Genomic DNA, 13,800 nt, shown 5'->3' on the forward strand with positions numbered 1-13,800 from the left:
GGAGGAGAAGTAGGCAAGGAGGAGGAGAAGTAGGCAAGGAGGAGGAGAAGTAGGCAAGGAGGAGGAGAAGTAGGCAAGGAGGAGGAGAAGTAGGCAAGGAGGAGGAGAAGTAGGCAAGGAGGAGGAGAAGTAGGCAAGGAGGAGGAGAAGTAGGCAAGGAGGAGGAGAAGTAGGCAAGGAGGAGGAGAAGTAGGCAAGGAGGAGGAGAAGTAGGCAAGGAGGAGGAGAAGTAGGCAAGGAGGAGGAGAAGTAGGCAAGGAGGAGGAGAAGTAGGCAAGGAGGAGGAGAAGTAGGCAAGGAGGAGGAGAAGTAGGCAAGGAGGAGGAGAAGTAGGCAAGGAGGAGGAGAAGTAGGCAAGGAGGAGGAGAAGTAGGCAAGGAGGAGGAGAAGTAGGCAAGGAGGAGGAGAAGTAGGCAAGGAGGAGGAGAAGTAGGCAAGGAGGAGGAGAAGTAGGCAAGGAGGAGGAGAAGTAGGCAAGGAGGAGGAGAAGTAGGCAAGGAGGAGGAGAAGTAGGCAAGGAGGAGGAGAAGTAGGCAAGGAGGAGGAGAAGTAGGCAAGGAGGAGGAGAAGTAGGCAAGGAGGAGGAGAAGTAGGCAAGGAGGAGGAGACGTAGGCAAGGAGGAGGAGACGTAGGCAAGGAGGAGGAGACGTAGGCAAGGAGGAGGAGACGTAGGCAAGGAGGAGGAGACGTAGGCAAGGAGGAGGAGACGTAGGCAAGGAGGAGGAGACGTAGGCAAGGAGGAGGAGACGTAGGCAAGGAGGAGGAGACGTAGGCAAGGAGGAGGAGACGTAGGCAAGGAGGAGGAGACGTAGGCAAGGAGGAGGAGACGTAGGCAAGGAGGAGGAGACGTAGGCAAGGAGGAGGAGACGTAGGCAAGGAGGAGGAGACGTAGGCAAGGAGGAGGAGACGTAGGCAAGGAGGAGGAGACGTAGGCAAGGAGGAGGAGACGTAGGCAAGGAGGAGGAGACGTAGGCAAGGAGGAGGAGACGTAGGCAAGGAGGAGGAGACGTAGGCAAGGAGGAGGAGACGTAGGCAAGGAGGAGGAGACGTAGGCAAGGAGGAGGAGACGTAGGCAAGGAGGAGGAGACGTAGGCAAGGAGGAGGAGACGTAGGCAAGGAGGAGGAGACGTAGGCAAGGAGGAGGAGACGTAGGCAAGGAGGAGGAGACGTAGGCAAGGAGGAGGAGACGTAGGCAAGGAGGAGGAGACGTAGGCAAGGAGGAGGAGACGTAGGCAAGGAGGAGGAGACGTAGGCAAGGAGGAGGAGACGTAGGCAAGGAGGAGGAGACGTAGGCAAGGAGGAGGAGACGTAGGCAAGGAGGAGGAGACGTAGGCAAGGAGGAGGAGACGTAGGCAAGGAGGAGGAGACGTAGGCAAGGAGGAGGAGACGTAGGCAAGGAGGAGGAGACGTAGGCAAGGAGGAGGAGACGTAGGCAAGGAGGAGGAGACGTAGGCAAGGAGGAGGAGACGTAGGCAAGGAGGAGGAGACGTAGGCAAGGAGGAGGAGACGTAGGCAAGGAGGAGGAGACGTAGGCAAGGAGGAGGAGACGTAGGCAAGGAGGAGGAGACGTAGGCAAGGAGGAGGAGACGTAGGCAAGGAGGAGGAGACGTAGGCAAGGAGGAGGAGAAGTAGGCAAGGAGGAGGAGAAGTAGGCAAGGAGGAGGAGAAGTAGGCAAGGAGGAGGAGAAGTAGGCAAGGAGGAGGAGAAGTAGGCAAGGAGGAGGAGAAGAAGGCAAGGAGGAGGAGAAGAAGGCAAGGAGGAGGAGAAGTAGGCAAGGAGGAGGAGAAGTAGGCAAGGAGGAGGAGAAGAAGGCAAGGAGGAGGAGAAGAAGGCAAGGAGGAGGAGAAGAAGGCAAGGAGGAGGAGAAGAAGGCAAGGAGGAGGAGAAGAAGGCAAGGAGGAGGAGAAGAAGGCAAGGAGGAGGAGAAGAAGGCAAGGAGGAGAAGAAGGCAAGGAGGAGAAGAAGGCAAGGAGGAGAAGAAGGCAAGGAGGAGAAGAAGGCAAGGAGGAGAAGAAGGCAAGGAGGAGAAGAAGGCAAGGAGGAGAAGAAGGCAAGGAGGAGAAGAAGGCAAGGAGGAGAAGAAGGCAAGGAGGAGAAGAAGGCAAGGAGGAGAAGAAGGCAAGGAGGAGAAGAAGGCAAGGAGGAGAAGAAGGCAAGGAGGAGAAGAAGGCAAGGAGGAGAAGAAGGCAAGGAGGAGAAGAAGGCAAGGAGGAGAAGAAGGCAAGGAGGAGAAGAAGGCAAGGAGGAGAAGAAGGCAAGGAGAAGAAGGCAAGGAGAAGAAGATAAGGAAAAGAGTAAGGAAGAGAGTGAGGTGGAGAAGAGCAAAGAAAGGAACCAACCAAAGGAAGGAAGAAACGAGAAGTGAAAAAGCGAAATGACCACAAATAGAGGTCGTGGAACCGTCCGTCTCCGGACGCAGGCGCTAACGACCCCCTTGAGGGGGTGGGACTCCTTGTAGTCGCCTCTGACGACAGGCAGGAATAACTCGGGCCTATTCTAATCCCCGGACCCGCAGGGGGATACTGGTCTTCGGATGACCTTACTAGACGGTAAATTACAGCATAATCTGCTAACAACCTAAGACAACTGCTCAGATTGTCACCCAGGTTATTTATATAGATCAGGAAGAACAGAGGTCCCAGGACGCTTCCCTGGGGAACACCTGATATCACTTCAGTTTTACTCGATGATTTGCCGTCTATTACTACGAACTGCGACCTTCCTGACAGGAAATCACGAATCCAGTCGCACAACTGAGACGATACCCCACTGGCCCGCAGCTTGATTAGAAGTCGCTTGTAAGGAACGGTGTCAAAAGCTTTCCGGAAATCCAGAAATACGGAATCAACTTGAGATCCACTGTCGATAGCGGCCATTACTTCGTGCGAATAAAGAGCTAACCCTTATGATTTTTCCGTGTAGCTCTGTGGTAGAATGATCACCTGTTACGTGGAAGACACGGGTTTGATTCCTGGCCGACAAACTTTTAAACGAATGTGGGTGTTCTATGAGCATTTTCATGAAGCGTGAAACACAAATATGAAAATTAGTAACGTTTTTAATTTAAACAATATTTATTAATAATCCAAATATAAAAGTAACTGTGCCGATGTCCTGTGACTCCTCTTTGTCCAGCCCAAACCGCTAAGGATAGAAACTTTGAATTTGGAGAGGGTGCTGATCTTATATTGTAGACATTGTTTAGTAAGGGACTGTTCAAATTCAATGCTTGAGGGAGTGAAGAAGGGGATAAAAAGTTTTTTGAAAATATGTCGCTATTAAGACAATTTTAAAGCTAGAGCTACGAAAACATGATTAGGAATGAGAAAAACGTCACGTGTTTCAATATTTTTCGAAATTCAACCAATAGGGGTTATAATAGGGAGAGAAAGTTTTTCCCTAATAAATCCTTATCAAAGAAATACTAAAACATTTTTAAAGCTTCATCTATGAAAATTGGTATTTCATTTCTTGGTTGGAAATAAAGACATTTCTTAGGGGATGGAAGCTGTTACGGAAATGTCACCACAAGAAATCAAAAGGCAGAATTAACAAAAACCTCTTACTCCAACTAGCAGAATCGCTTTGTGGTTAGTAGTATATTCGGGAAAGACCATGCTTCTATGATCTTTATTAGCGTGGGCAGTTTAGATGGTGTTGAAATTTGTGAACGACATAAGAATTCCGCTACAAAAGACACTGCAGACCGTACTGTCTACGAGAGCACTTAGCTAGTGTTGTATAACTGATCGGTTATTAGGAATAGTAAGACGTGCACTATTCGTGAAAGAATGATGGTTACGTGTTCATCAGCAAAAATTTTATCTTTAAATTATGTACATATTCGAACGAAACTGGAAAGAACGAAACAAAATAAAGACCAAAATCATTAACTAACGGTTACCGGAGTAGAACGCTACGGTGGTTTTTTTTTCAATCTTCAGGTGTTTTACGCTTCATGGACATACAGAATATGCACCTCCGCTTAAAAATTTGCTTAAGGGGTGAGCATTCCATTTAAGAGCCATGTGGCCTGTCGTAAATTCGTCCTTGCTTTACTGACAAAAATGCTAAGAAAACTTAGTCGATTTTCTCCACAATTTTTTAGAGTTGCATCGATATGCTGAGGCTAATATTTGAGTTCTGAACATCGGTACCATAAACACAAAAATTTACAAAGATGATGATGATAGAGAAATTCGTGGAAGACAGTATGAAAGTAGTGAGAAGAATGAAGTCAGAAAACAGCTGACAACTAAGAATCTTATTCACACTGGCGCCACTAAGTCAATGAAAGCAAGCTAATTATAGTATCAGTATTGTTTATATATTTACGACAGGATGGCAATGACCGACTTGTTTATTAGAGAAAATTTATGATCTTACGAAATTTTGTTCATTTCGGTTGGTCACCTTTGAAGCAGTGTCCACAATGAGTCCACAGAATCCTAGAGAGCTTGCCGAGCTCAAAAATAATGAGGTATCTACCAGAATGATCCTTTATAGCGCGTACATATTGTTTTACGTGTTTGTCCTGTGTAAGTTTACTGCAGTCATTTCACTTTTCTTATATGTCCTTGATTGGTGGTAGTGGAGCATATCAGATTTGTCCTATATTGGTTTCCACTGTATTACTAATCCTAAAACCCGTTCTTTTTCATGAACATAATTTAGTCAGATACTTGTCATGTATATAGTAAAACTACATATTTTTGTTTGCTTTCTTCTATTGAAGTTCCTTTCTCTTACTTACCGGATGTTATTTTTCTTATCTCTATAAATTAGATAAATAAGGGTAGTATCCGTTTTCTACAGCTATGTATTTCAGTTTATTCATCTCTATCTCAGTGTTATCGCTTAGTGATAAGCGAATTACTCTGTCTACCACGGCATGTAAAAACACGTATGTGTCGTGGGGGACGCAATGTGAGATCATAAATTGATCTACATCTACGTGATTTTACTCTGCTATTCACAATAAAGTGCCTGGCAGAGGATTCAATGAACCACCTTCAAGCTGTCTCTCTACCGTTCCACTCTCTAATGGAGCGCGGGAAAAACGAGCACTTAAATTTTTCTATCGAGCCCTGATTTCTCTTATTTTATTGTGATGATGATTTCTATCTTTTTAGGTGGGTGCCAATAGAATGTTTTCGCAAGCGAAGGAGAAAACTGGTGACAAATTTCATGAGAAGATCCCGTCGCAACGAAAAACGCCTTTGTATTAATGATTGCCACTCCAATTCACATATCACGTCTGTGGCACTATCTGCCCTATTTCGCGATAATACAAAACGAGAGGCTCTTCTTTGTACTTTTCCATGTCATCCGTCAGGCCTGCCTGATGAGGGTTCCACACCGCACATCAATACTCCAGAATAGGGCGGACAAGCGTGGGTGTAAGCAGTCTTTAGTAGAACTGTTGTACCTTTGAAGTGTTCTGCCAATGAATCGCAGATTTTGGTTTTCTCTATCCACAACATTATCTACGTGATCGTTCCAATTTAGGTTATCTGTAATTGTATTCCCCAAGTATTTAGTTGCATTTACATTCTTTAGATTTGTGTGACTTACTGCGTAATCGAAATTTAGCTGATTTCTTTTAGTATTCACGTGAATAAATTCACACTTTTCTTTATTCGGGGTCAATTGCCACTTTTCGCGCCATACAGATGTCTAAGTCATTTTGCAATTCATTTTGGTCGTATGATGACTACAAGACGGTAAACGACAGCATCATCTGCAAATAATCTACTAGGGCTACTGATTGTCTTCTGTGTCGTTAATATAGATCAGGAACAACAGAAGGCCTATATCACTTCCTTGGGGAACGCTGGATATTACTTGTGTTTTTCTCTATGACTTTCCGTCTATTACTGCGAACTGTGACCTTTCTGACAGGAAATCACGAATCCAGTCGCACGACTGAAGCGATATTCCACAGGGACGCAGTTTGGTTAGAAGACGCTTGCGAGGAACGGTATCTAAAGCTTTCTGGAAATCTAAAAATATGGAATGAATTTGACAGCACTCATTACTTCATGAGTATGAAGAGCTAGTTGTGTTTCGCAAGAACGGTATGTTCTGAATCTGTGCTGACTGTGTCAAATCTTTCTTCAAGGTACTTCACAACGTCTGAATACAGTATATGTTCCAAAACCCTACTGCAAATCGACGTTAGTGAAATGGGTCTGTAATTCACCGGATTACTCCTACTTCCCTTTTTGGGTATTGGTGTGACTTGAGCAATTTTCCAGTCTTTAGGTACGAATCTTTCTGTGAGCGAGCGGTTGTATATAACTGCTCAATATGGAACTGTTCTATCAACATACTCAGAGGAACCTGGTTGGCCTGGTATACAATCTGAACCGGAGGCCTTGCCTTTATTAAGTGATTCAAGCTGCTTTGTTACACCGAGGATATCTATTATGTTTCTCATCTTGTCATTTGTTTTTGATTGGAATTCAGGAATATTTACCTCGTCTTCTTTGGCGAAGGAATTTCGGAAAACCGTGTTTAATGACTGCTTTAGTGGCACTGTCATCAGCGACTTCACCGTTGTTATCGCACAGTAAAGATATTGACTGCGTATTGCCACTGGTGTGCTTTATGTATGACCAGCATTTCTTTAACTTTTCTGCCAGATTTCGAGACAATTTCGTTGTGGTAATTATTAAAACCATCTTGCACTGAAGTATGCGCTATATTTCGAACTTCTGCGAAACTTTTCCAGTCTTGGGGATTTTGCGGTCTTTTAAATTTGGCATGATTTTTTCGCTGCTTCTGCAACAGCGATCTGACCCGTTTTGTGTACCATGGGGTATCCGTACCATCACTTATTAATTTATGTGGTATACATCATATGTACCAATTGCTGTCGATACTTCTTTGAAATCATTCCACAACTTTTTTACGCTTACATGATCAGATCGGAAGGAGTTAAGACTGTCGCTTAAAAAGGCGTTAAGAGCATTTTTATCAGCTTTTTTAAATAGTTATACTTTGCATTTCTTTTTGATGGTTGTAGGTGTTATGGTACTCAGCCTAGCAGGAACTGCCTTGTGGTCGCTAATCCCTGTATTCGTACGAATAGTGACACCAATAAGTCTGCGGCCTTATCTCTTTCATATTCAAAAGTGAATCTAATGTTTTTGTGAAGCTCACTGTATTTCTGATGAAGTGTGGCTGCCTCTTGTTCCACTAACAAAAGAGCCGTGTGATCTACATAACGTCAATAATGCATTATCTTGTCAACTAACAATAGTTGCTCCTTGAACAGCTCGTTCTGTACAGGATTAAGAAAAATGTTAGCTAAAATAAATTATATTGCAACGATACGTGTTACAATGTCATTTTTACGATTAATCATAGCTGTGGAACATAACCAAAAAACACTGTTTTATAATAAAGTAGCCTACTATCTGGAAAAAGCTGCACAAATATTCATTCTGATCTTGAGAAGATTTCGAAGTAGAGCAAAAAGCAACAACTTGCTTTAAATGTATGGATGTAAAACTGTTCATTTTACAAAACGAAAAAGTATCCTGTGACTAGAATGAGACAACTGGAATCAGCTGATTTACTAATACATGGGTATAACAACTTGTGGCGATATTGAACTAAGTTGTCACTCTGGCTCAATCGTAGGTAAGGCAAGGCAAGTAGCAGACCTCGATTCATCGGCAGTATGCTGGGAAGATGCAGCCAGTCTATGAAGGAGACTGCTTACATATCACTTGTGCATTCCACGTTGAAATCTTGCTGAAGTGTCAGAGACCCCATATAACACAGGACTAAGAAAGGATACTGAACATACAAGGGTAGGAGAAAAATATGGAAACCCCGCGAGAAATGCATTCTTGAGCATAAATGTAGATGCAGGTTGCGCTGATGCATTCGACCACGAACGCAACCAGTGCGATTTCATAAATATGTTGAAACTGTCAATCGTGCCCGGAACAGTGTTCTGTGTGGTTGAGTGCATTACCTCGGAGCAAAGTGAATTGGAATGTGGGCAGTTTGTTGGCGCTCGTATGGTTAGAGCTTCCGCAACCAAGGGAGTGTTTCAAGAGGCACCGTGTCAGAGTTATGCCGCCTAAAAAAAGTCAATGGATCATGGACGATCATTGAATGTGAGTGACGCAAAATAAGGGCACGACAGCTGCCAAAGTCAGTGCAGAACAGAAGTTATTTGGTTGGTTGAGTCTCGTTTCAAACAGTTTCAAACTTTTGGTCCAATTTACGTCTTAAAACATTGTAGGAGTTCAGAGAGGATTTGGGCAGCATATCATGGCATTCCATGGGTCCCCATGGCTACTCTTCAAGGCCGCATTACTGCCAAGGACAGCGACAATTTTGGTTCATCGGACCCATCGGATGGCAGAATACAAAATTGTTAAGACTTTCGTGGCCACTTGTTGACAAACTGGATGGCAGAATGTTTGTTCCCTATGGTGATACTATGTTCCAAGATGACATTGTTCCCGTTCACACGGTTTTGTGAGCAAGAATAACTCAACTCCTCTGACAACCACAGTCACCACATCTCAAAACCTAGCCTTTGTGATCTACTTTGGAGAGAAGAGTGCTTGACGGCTATCAGTTCCGTCACCGCTGCCCAGATTTGCCACTATTTTGCAAGAAGAATGGTATAAGATACTGTAAGACGTATACTTCTCTTGTCTGTTAAACCACAATTTATGAAAGATGTTTATATTGTATTAATAGGATTAAATAGGAATAATTAATATTTGTCATGTTGGAAATAATTGTAGCAGGGAATGTCTGCACCAAAGTATTGTTGGCAGGAGAGACCGCACATTGATATAATTTTAAAACGAGCGGGAGAGACCGCGTATGGATACATTTTAAGAAAAGAGCGAGAAAGACCGGGCATTGATACATTTTGTAATGGTAGGAGGGATTGTCTGCACGAGAAAGCATTGTTGGCGCGAGAGACCGCACTTCAGCGTTCGTAGGAAGTCAGTAGTAAGCGAGAAGTGAAGTGAGTCGGTAGCAGGTCTGAAGCGAGAGGTTGAGAGGAGCGGTGTGCCTGCCAGCTATGATTTACATGGGATTATAAACGGATGTACAGAGACATCAGCTAACTATTATCATAAGAGGAACTAATATTATTAAATTTTTTTGTTTTTAGAAACTCAAGACTACTGAAGGTATGTTTGCGCATTGCTAGTTGTAAGATTATTGTAAAAAGTAAGTCCCATTTGAACGTTTGTAAAATTCATTTCATTCAGAATATAATTATTTTTTTCCAGAAATATTGCATTACTGATTATAATCCATCCCAAAAACCAACGTAAAACTTTGCAAAATTTTATTGATGTCAAGAAAAAGTTTAACAATAAATTACGTAACTTCAGTCAAATTAATTAAAGAATGTCAGCTTTGCTATTAAAGAATAACGTCAGCTTTGGTAATAAATACAGCCACTTATGACAGCCCACCAGCAAAGAGTATAGTAAAACAGAGTAAGTATATTCATGTCGTAGTTCGATGTAGCAGTGAGATGGCGATCCAGAAACAGTAAAAAAAAGGGAACAGTTTTGGATTATTGCAGGTAACGATTGAGGGCCACGACGACGACACACTCCATGTTTCGCCGAAATAATCAGAAAATCACTTTTAATCAGCAGCATTTAAATTTGTATGCTAAGATTGAGAAAGAGAATTAATTTCAAAGGGAAGATTTCATTTGTTATTATTAAGCAATAGTTAGAAATCCTGAGGGAAGGTTTCATAGGTTATTGTAGAAGGGAAGGTTGCGTAACAAAAGAGATATAGAAGAGACGGGAAGGTATCAACACTCTTGAAAACTATACAGAACCTTTATTTATCCATTCCGAGACGACTAGGAGCTGTTTTGAATACCAACGGCTTTCCAACCACCGTATTCGACATGGTAATGTAAGAAGTATGCGAGTACTCTTGTTTCTTAAGTGTTGCGTCTTGCTAGACATGTTTGCTAGTTACAGCTATCGCAAACTGCTAGCAGTTAGGGTAGTAAGGGTCTGGTCGACGACGGTTAACTAGTGACAGAACACGTTCACCTTAGAGACAGGACAACAGGAAACCGGCCTTGGCCTTGTTGAACGTATTTAAATAAAGCGAAATCTGAAACGGTATCTGAGTCGTCATTTCACTTTTCACTGAAAGCTGCATCATTATCGGTGATAACAATAGGTAATGCCGACCACGAGACGGCAACAACAATTCGCGGCATAACGTACAGCCATGAGGAAACGGCTCTCTTGAGTCACGACTACACTGTTCAGCTCGTAACTTCCTTCTGTGAAGCCAGAGGGCATAAAGCGGTAACGTCATCCAGATAGCAGCCGCGGGACACGTCCGCCGTTGTGCTGGTAATGGTCGCCGCAGCAAATCCTTATCTGCGCTCCGGCCCTCTAATGCCTCTTCCCGATGGCAGTTCAAGTCAACACATTTAGTCCGTACCTGACACTCCTTACGATCATGCACAATAAGACGACTACGAATGTCGTTTGATGTGTCTGATAAAAAGAAAAAAGTGTGTTTCGTCAACAATTCACCTTACTTCTCGACAGTCTCCTTTGAGGGATACACACTTCGTCCAGCGATCCTCCAGCTTTTGCATCCCGCCCGAAAAATAGGTTCTGTCAGACTCTGCAACTACCACTTCATCAAATGAAAATTACGTCCCAGCAAGCAATTCATTAATCCAGAAGTAAATGTTCTTCCATGATGGTGTAGAGTCAGCGTGAACTTTAACACTTATTTGAGCGGCGGTCCAAATCTTCAAATGAAAATGTTTAACAGCACGATACATTGTCTTCTCCATTTTCAGTCACAGTCGACACATTGATCAGTTCAGACGGCTGTCGACTATTAATTAACCTGTACATCATTGGACTTCTTTAAACGATCCTTCGAAAACCAAGCTTACCATACATGAAGACGCAATAAAAATGTTACATCTTTTCGTGGAAATTTACCAGACTTATCAAACCGCCCTCGTACTTTTGGAAGTCACTAGCGTCACACGGCAGCAGACAGCAGACAGCAGCGGAGCAGAATTAAGTGAATAGTCACAGCTAAATCTATACCTCATGACACCTCACAGACCCTCCCTCCCCTTTCTCCTTCTGTATCATTCTGGAATAGACCGCCGAAAGCTCCCAGTGAGTTCCAAACAGGCATTCTACAAGGTGTGCACAGGAATACGCAATGAACGGTCCCTCGGGGATTTGGCAATAAACTTCTCCGTAATGCCCAACTCCTCTTTTGTCGCGTCTGCCACTAGAGTTCCATTATCATCCCTGTGACGCTTCCGCGTTTACCAAACAAATTCTTGACGAGACTTGTTGCTGTTCTCTAAATTTTCTCTACCTCTCGATCATTCTTGACAAGGCCTCCAAACAGACGAGGAAAGACATGTGAGAAAAGACACTTGACATTCCGCAGCTGTATTCGCAATTAATCCGCTGATGGCAATTCCTGCACATCGGCTGTATTAGATATAGAAGTACCATCCAACATCGACACATGAAAACTTGTGCCGGACCGGGACTCGAACCTGTATTTCCAACTTATCACTTGCGGTCGCCTAAAGCACTTTGGCTACCCGTACGGCCCGTCACAAATATTCATGTCACTACTGCTTAACAGATCTATAACTAAAACAGCTGATGTCAAGGAAAGCATTAATCATCAGACGAACGAAGGTTTTGGAAGCTACATACTTCCTAAGTATATTAGGTTTTTTTATACTTCAGTCACTGCTGAAGAAGTATAAAAAAACGTAATATACTTAGGAAGTATGAACATCAACAAAAGCAAAACGAGGATAATGGAATGTAGTCGAATTAAGTCGGGTGATGTTGAGGGTATTAGATTAGGAAATGAGACACTTAAAGTAGTAAAGGAGTTTTGCTATTTGGGAAGCAAAATAACTGATGATGGTCGAAGTAGAGAGGATATAAAATGTAGACTGGCAATGGCAAGGAAAGCGTTTCTGAAGAAGAGAAATTTGTTAACATCGAGTATAGATTTGCGTGTCAGGAAGTCATTTCTGAAAGTATTTGTATGGAGTGTAGCCATGTATGGAAGTGAAACCTGGACGGTAAATAGTTTGGACAAGAAGAGAATAGAAGCTTTCGAAATGTGGTGCTACAGAAGAATGCTGAAGATTAGATGGGTAGATCACATAACTAATGAAGTATTGAATAGGATTGGGGAGAAGAGAAGTTTGTGGCACAACTTGACCAGAAGAAGGGATCGGTTGGTAGGACATGTTCTGAGGCATCAAGGGATCACCAATTTAGTATTGGAGGGCAGCGTGGAGGGTAAAAATCATAGGGGGAGACCAAGAGATGAATACACTAAGCAGATTCAGAAGGATGTAGGTTGCAGTAGGTACTGGGAGATGAAGAAGCTTGCACAGGATAGAGTAGCATGGAGAGCTGCATCAAACCAGTCTCAGGACTGAAGACCACAACAACAACAACAGTCACTGCGTCTGGGATCTCAATGCTGCATGCCGAAACACTTCTGTTAGTACGGGTGTAGCCTCCACGAACGGCAATGTAGACACGGACTGGCATCTAGTCGATGGTAAATATTGCAATTCTTCATGCTACCATGTCGATCTGTTGACATCTTGGATATTCGGGAATCCAGCCGGATGTTCGCGTCGTTCTCGCACGACATTTTAACAGCGTGCCTCGCCGTCTTCTCCAGGTGCTACCTGAGATTGGTCCTTCGGTCAGTCGAGTCCAATATTTATGCCTGTGGTCCGCGCCCAACAGACTCGGCTTCAATGGACCCCTCCAGTCGCGGATGTTCCGACTGCCATCCGCGCCCGCGTTGGCCGTCCTCAACGGTTGTGGTCGTCATCTGAGGTGTGTCAGACCCGATCTGAGATGTTGGGTACATCTCAGATCGGGTCTGACAATGTGTAGTATTTTAAATACAACAGTATGGCATCTTAGGCACTGTATAACACTTTTAAGTAAGCATTATATATATGGAGTCTTATATGCTTATATTACTTATTATGTATTTCACTGTTATTGTCTAATATTCTTTCAGAAAACACTTGATAATGGCACTTTGAAGCCGCAATCATGAATGTGTAAGTGTAAATGTAACACTGTAAATAAACAAGTCTAATGGTGGTACTGACTTCAAGGATTTATACTACTTTCGCCTGCAGCCTCGGACTAATGGATTGAAGTTACGGCAAATGCGAGCCTAGTGAAACTCCCAGGGAAGTTTTTAACTCTGAATACTCCTCTGTTGGGGTTTAGGGAAGGGGGGGGGAGGGCATTAGTATTAGAAGTGTCCGTGACATCAAGAGGAATTGGTTTGCGAATTACGTTACCAGTGGTTCTAACGGAGGGTAAAGACTGAAAGACTATTTTCGTCACTGAAGGAGATAAACCAAACTTACCGGTCGTAAGTGCGAGACGACCCGACAAATACGCAGCTCGAGTAGTGATGTTGGTTGGTTGGAGGGAGGAGACCAAACAGCGAGGTCATCGGTCCCACGATCTAGGATGGCAGAAATCGAGGGAGGAACAACAAAGAGCACAGTCCAGTCAAGGGGAAGGAATAACGTGCAAACAAAGAGGGGAAAAGGACATCTGGAAGAGGAAAAACAGGGAGTGGGTGGGTGAAACGGGGAGAGCCGCGGTGCCACAGAAAAGCTACGCGCGGTGGACACCAGCACCTCCACCAAACCGTCGTCCTCACACCACGCCACGCCATTATTAATATACAACGGGGACAACGAAAGGGGAAGAAG

General features: G+C 43.7%; 1 protein-coding gene across 1 annotated transcript in view; it reads left to right on the forward strand.

Moving 5' to 3' along the window:
• The window catches only part of LOC124796112 (uncharacterized protein DDB_G0290685-like), a 198,590-nt gene extending 196,302 nt beyond the window's left edge, over positions 1–2,288 (forward strand). Inside the window, exon 4 of the mRNA XM_047260201.1 lies at positions 1,822–2,288. Coding sequence (XP_047116157.1) covers positions 1,822–2,288 — 467 coding nt within the window. The remainder of the gene's footprint in view (positions 1–1,821) is intronic.
• Positions 2,289–13,800: the final 11,512 nt, after the last annotated feature.

The sequence above is a fragment of the Schistocerca piceifrons genome, chromosome 4 (genome assembly GCF_021461385.2).
Source record: "Schistocerca piceifrons isolate TAMUIC-IGC-003096 chromosome 4, iqSchPice1.1, whole genome shotgun sequence".
NCBI lineage: Eukaryota > Metazoa > Arthropoda > Insecta > Orthoptera > Acrididae > Schistocerca > Schistocerca piceifrons.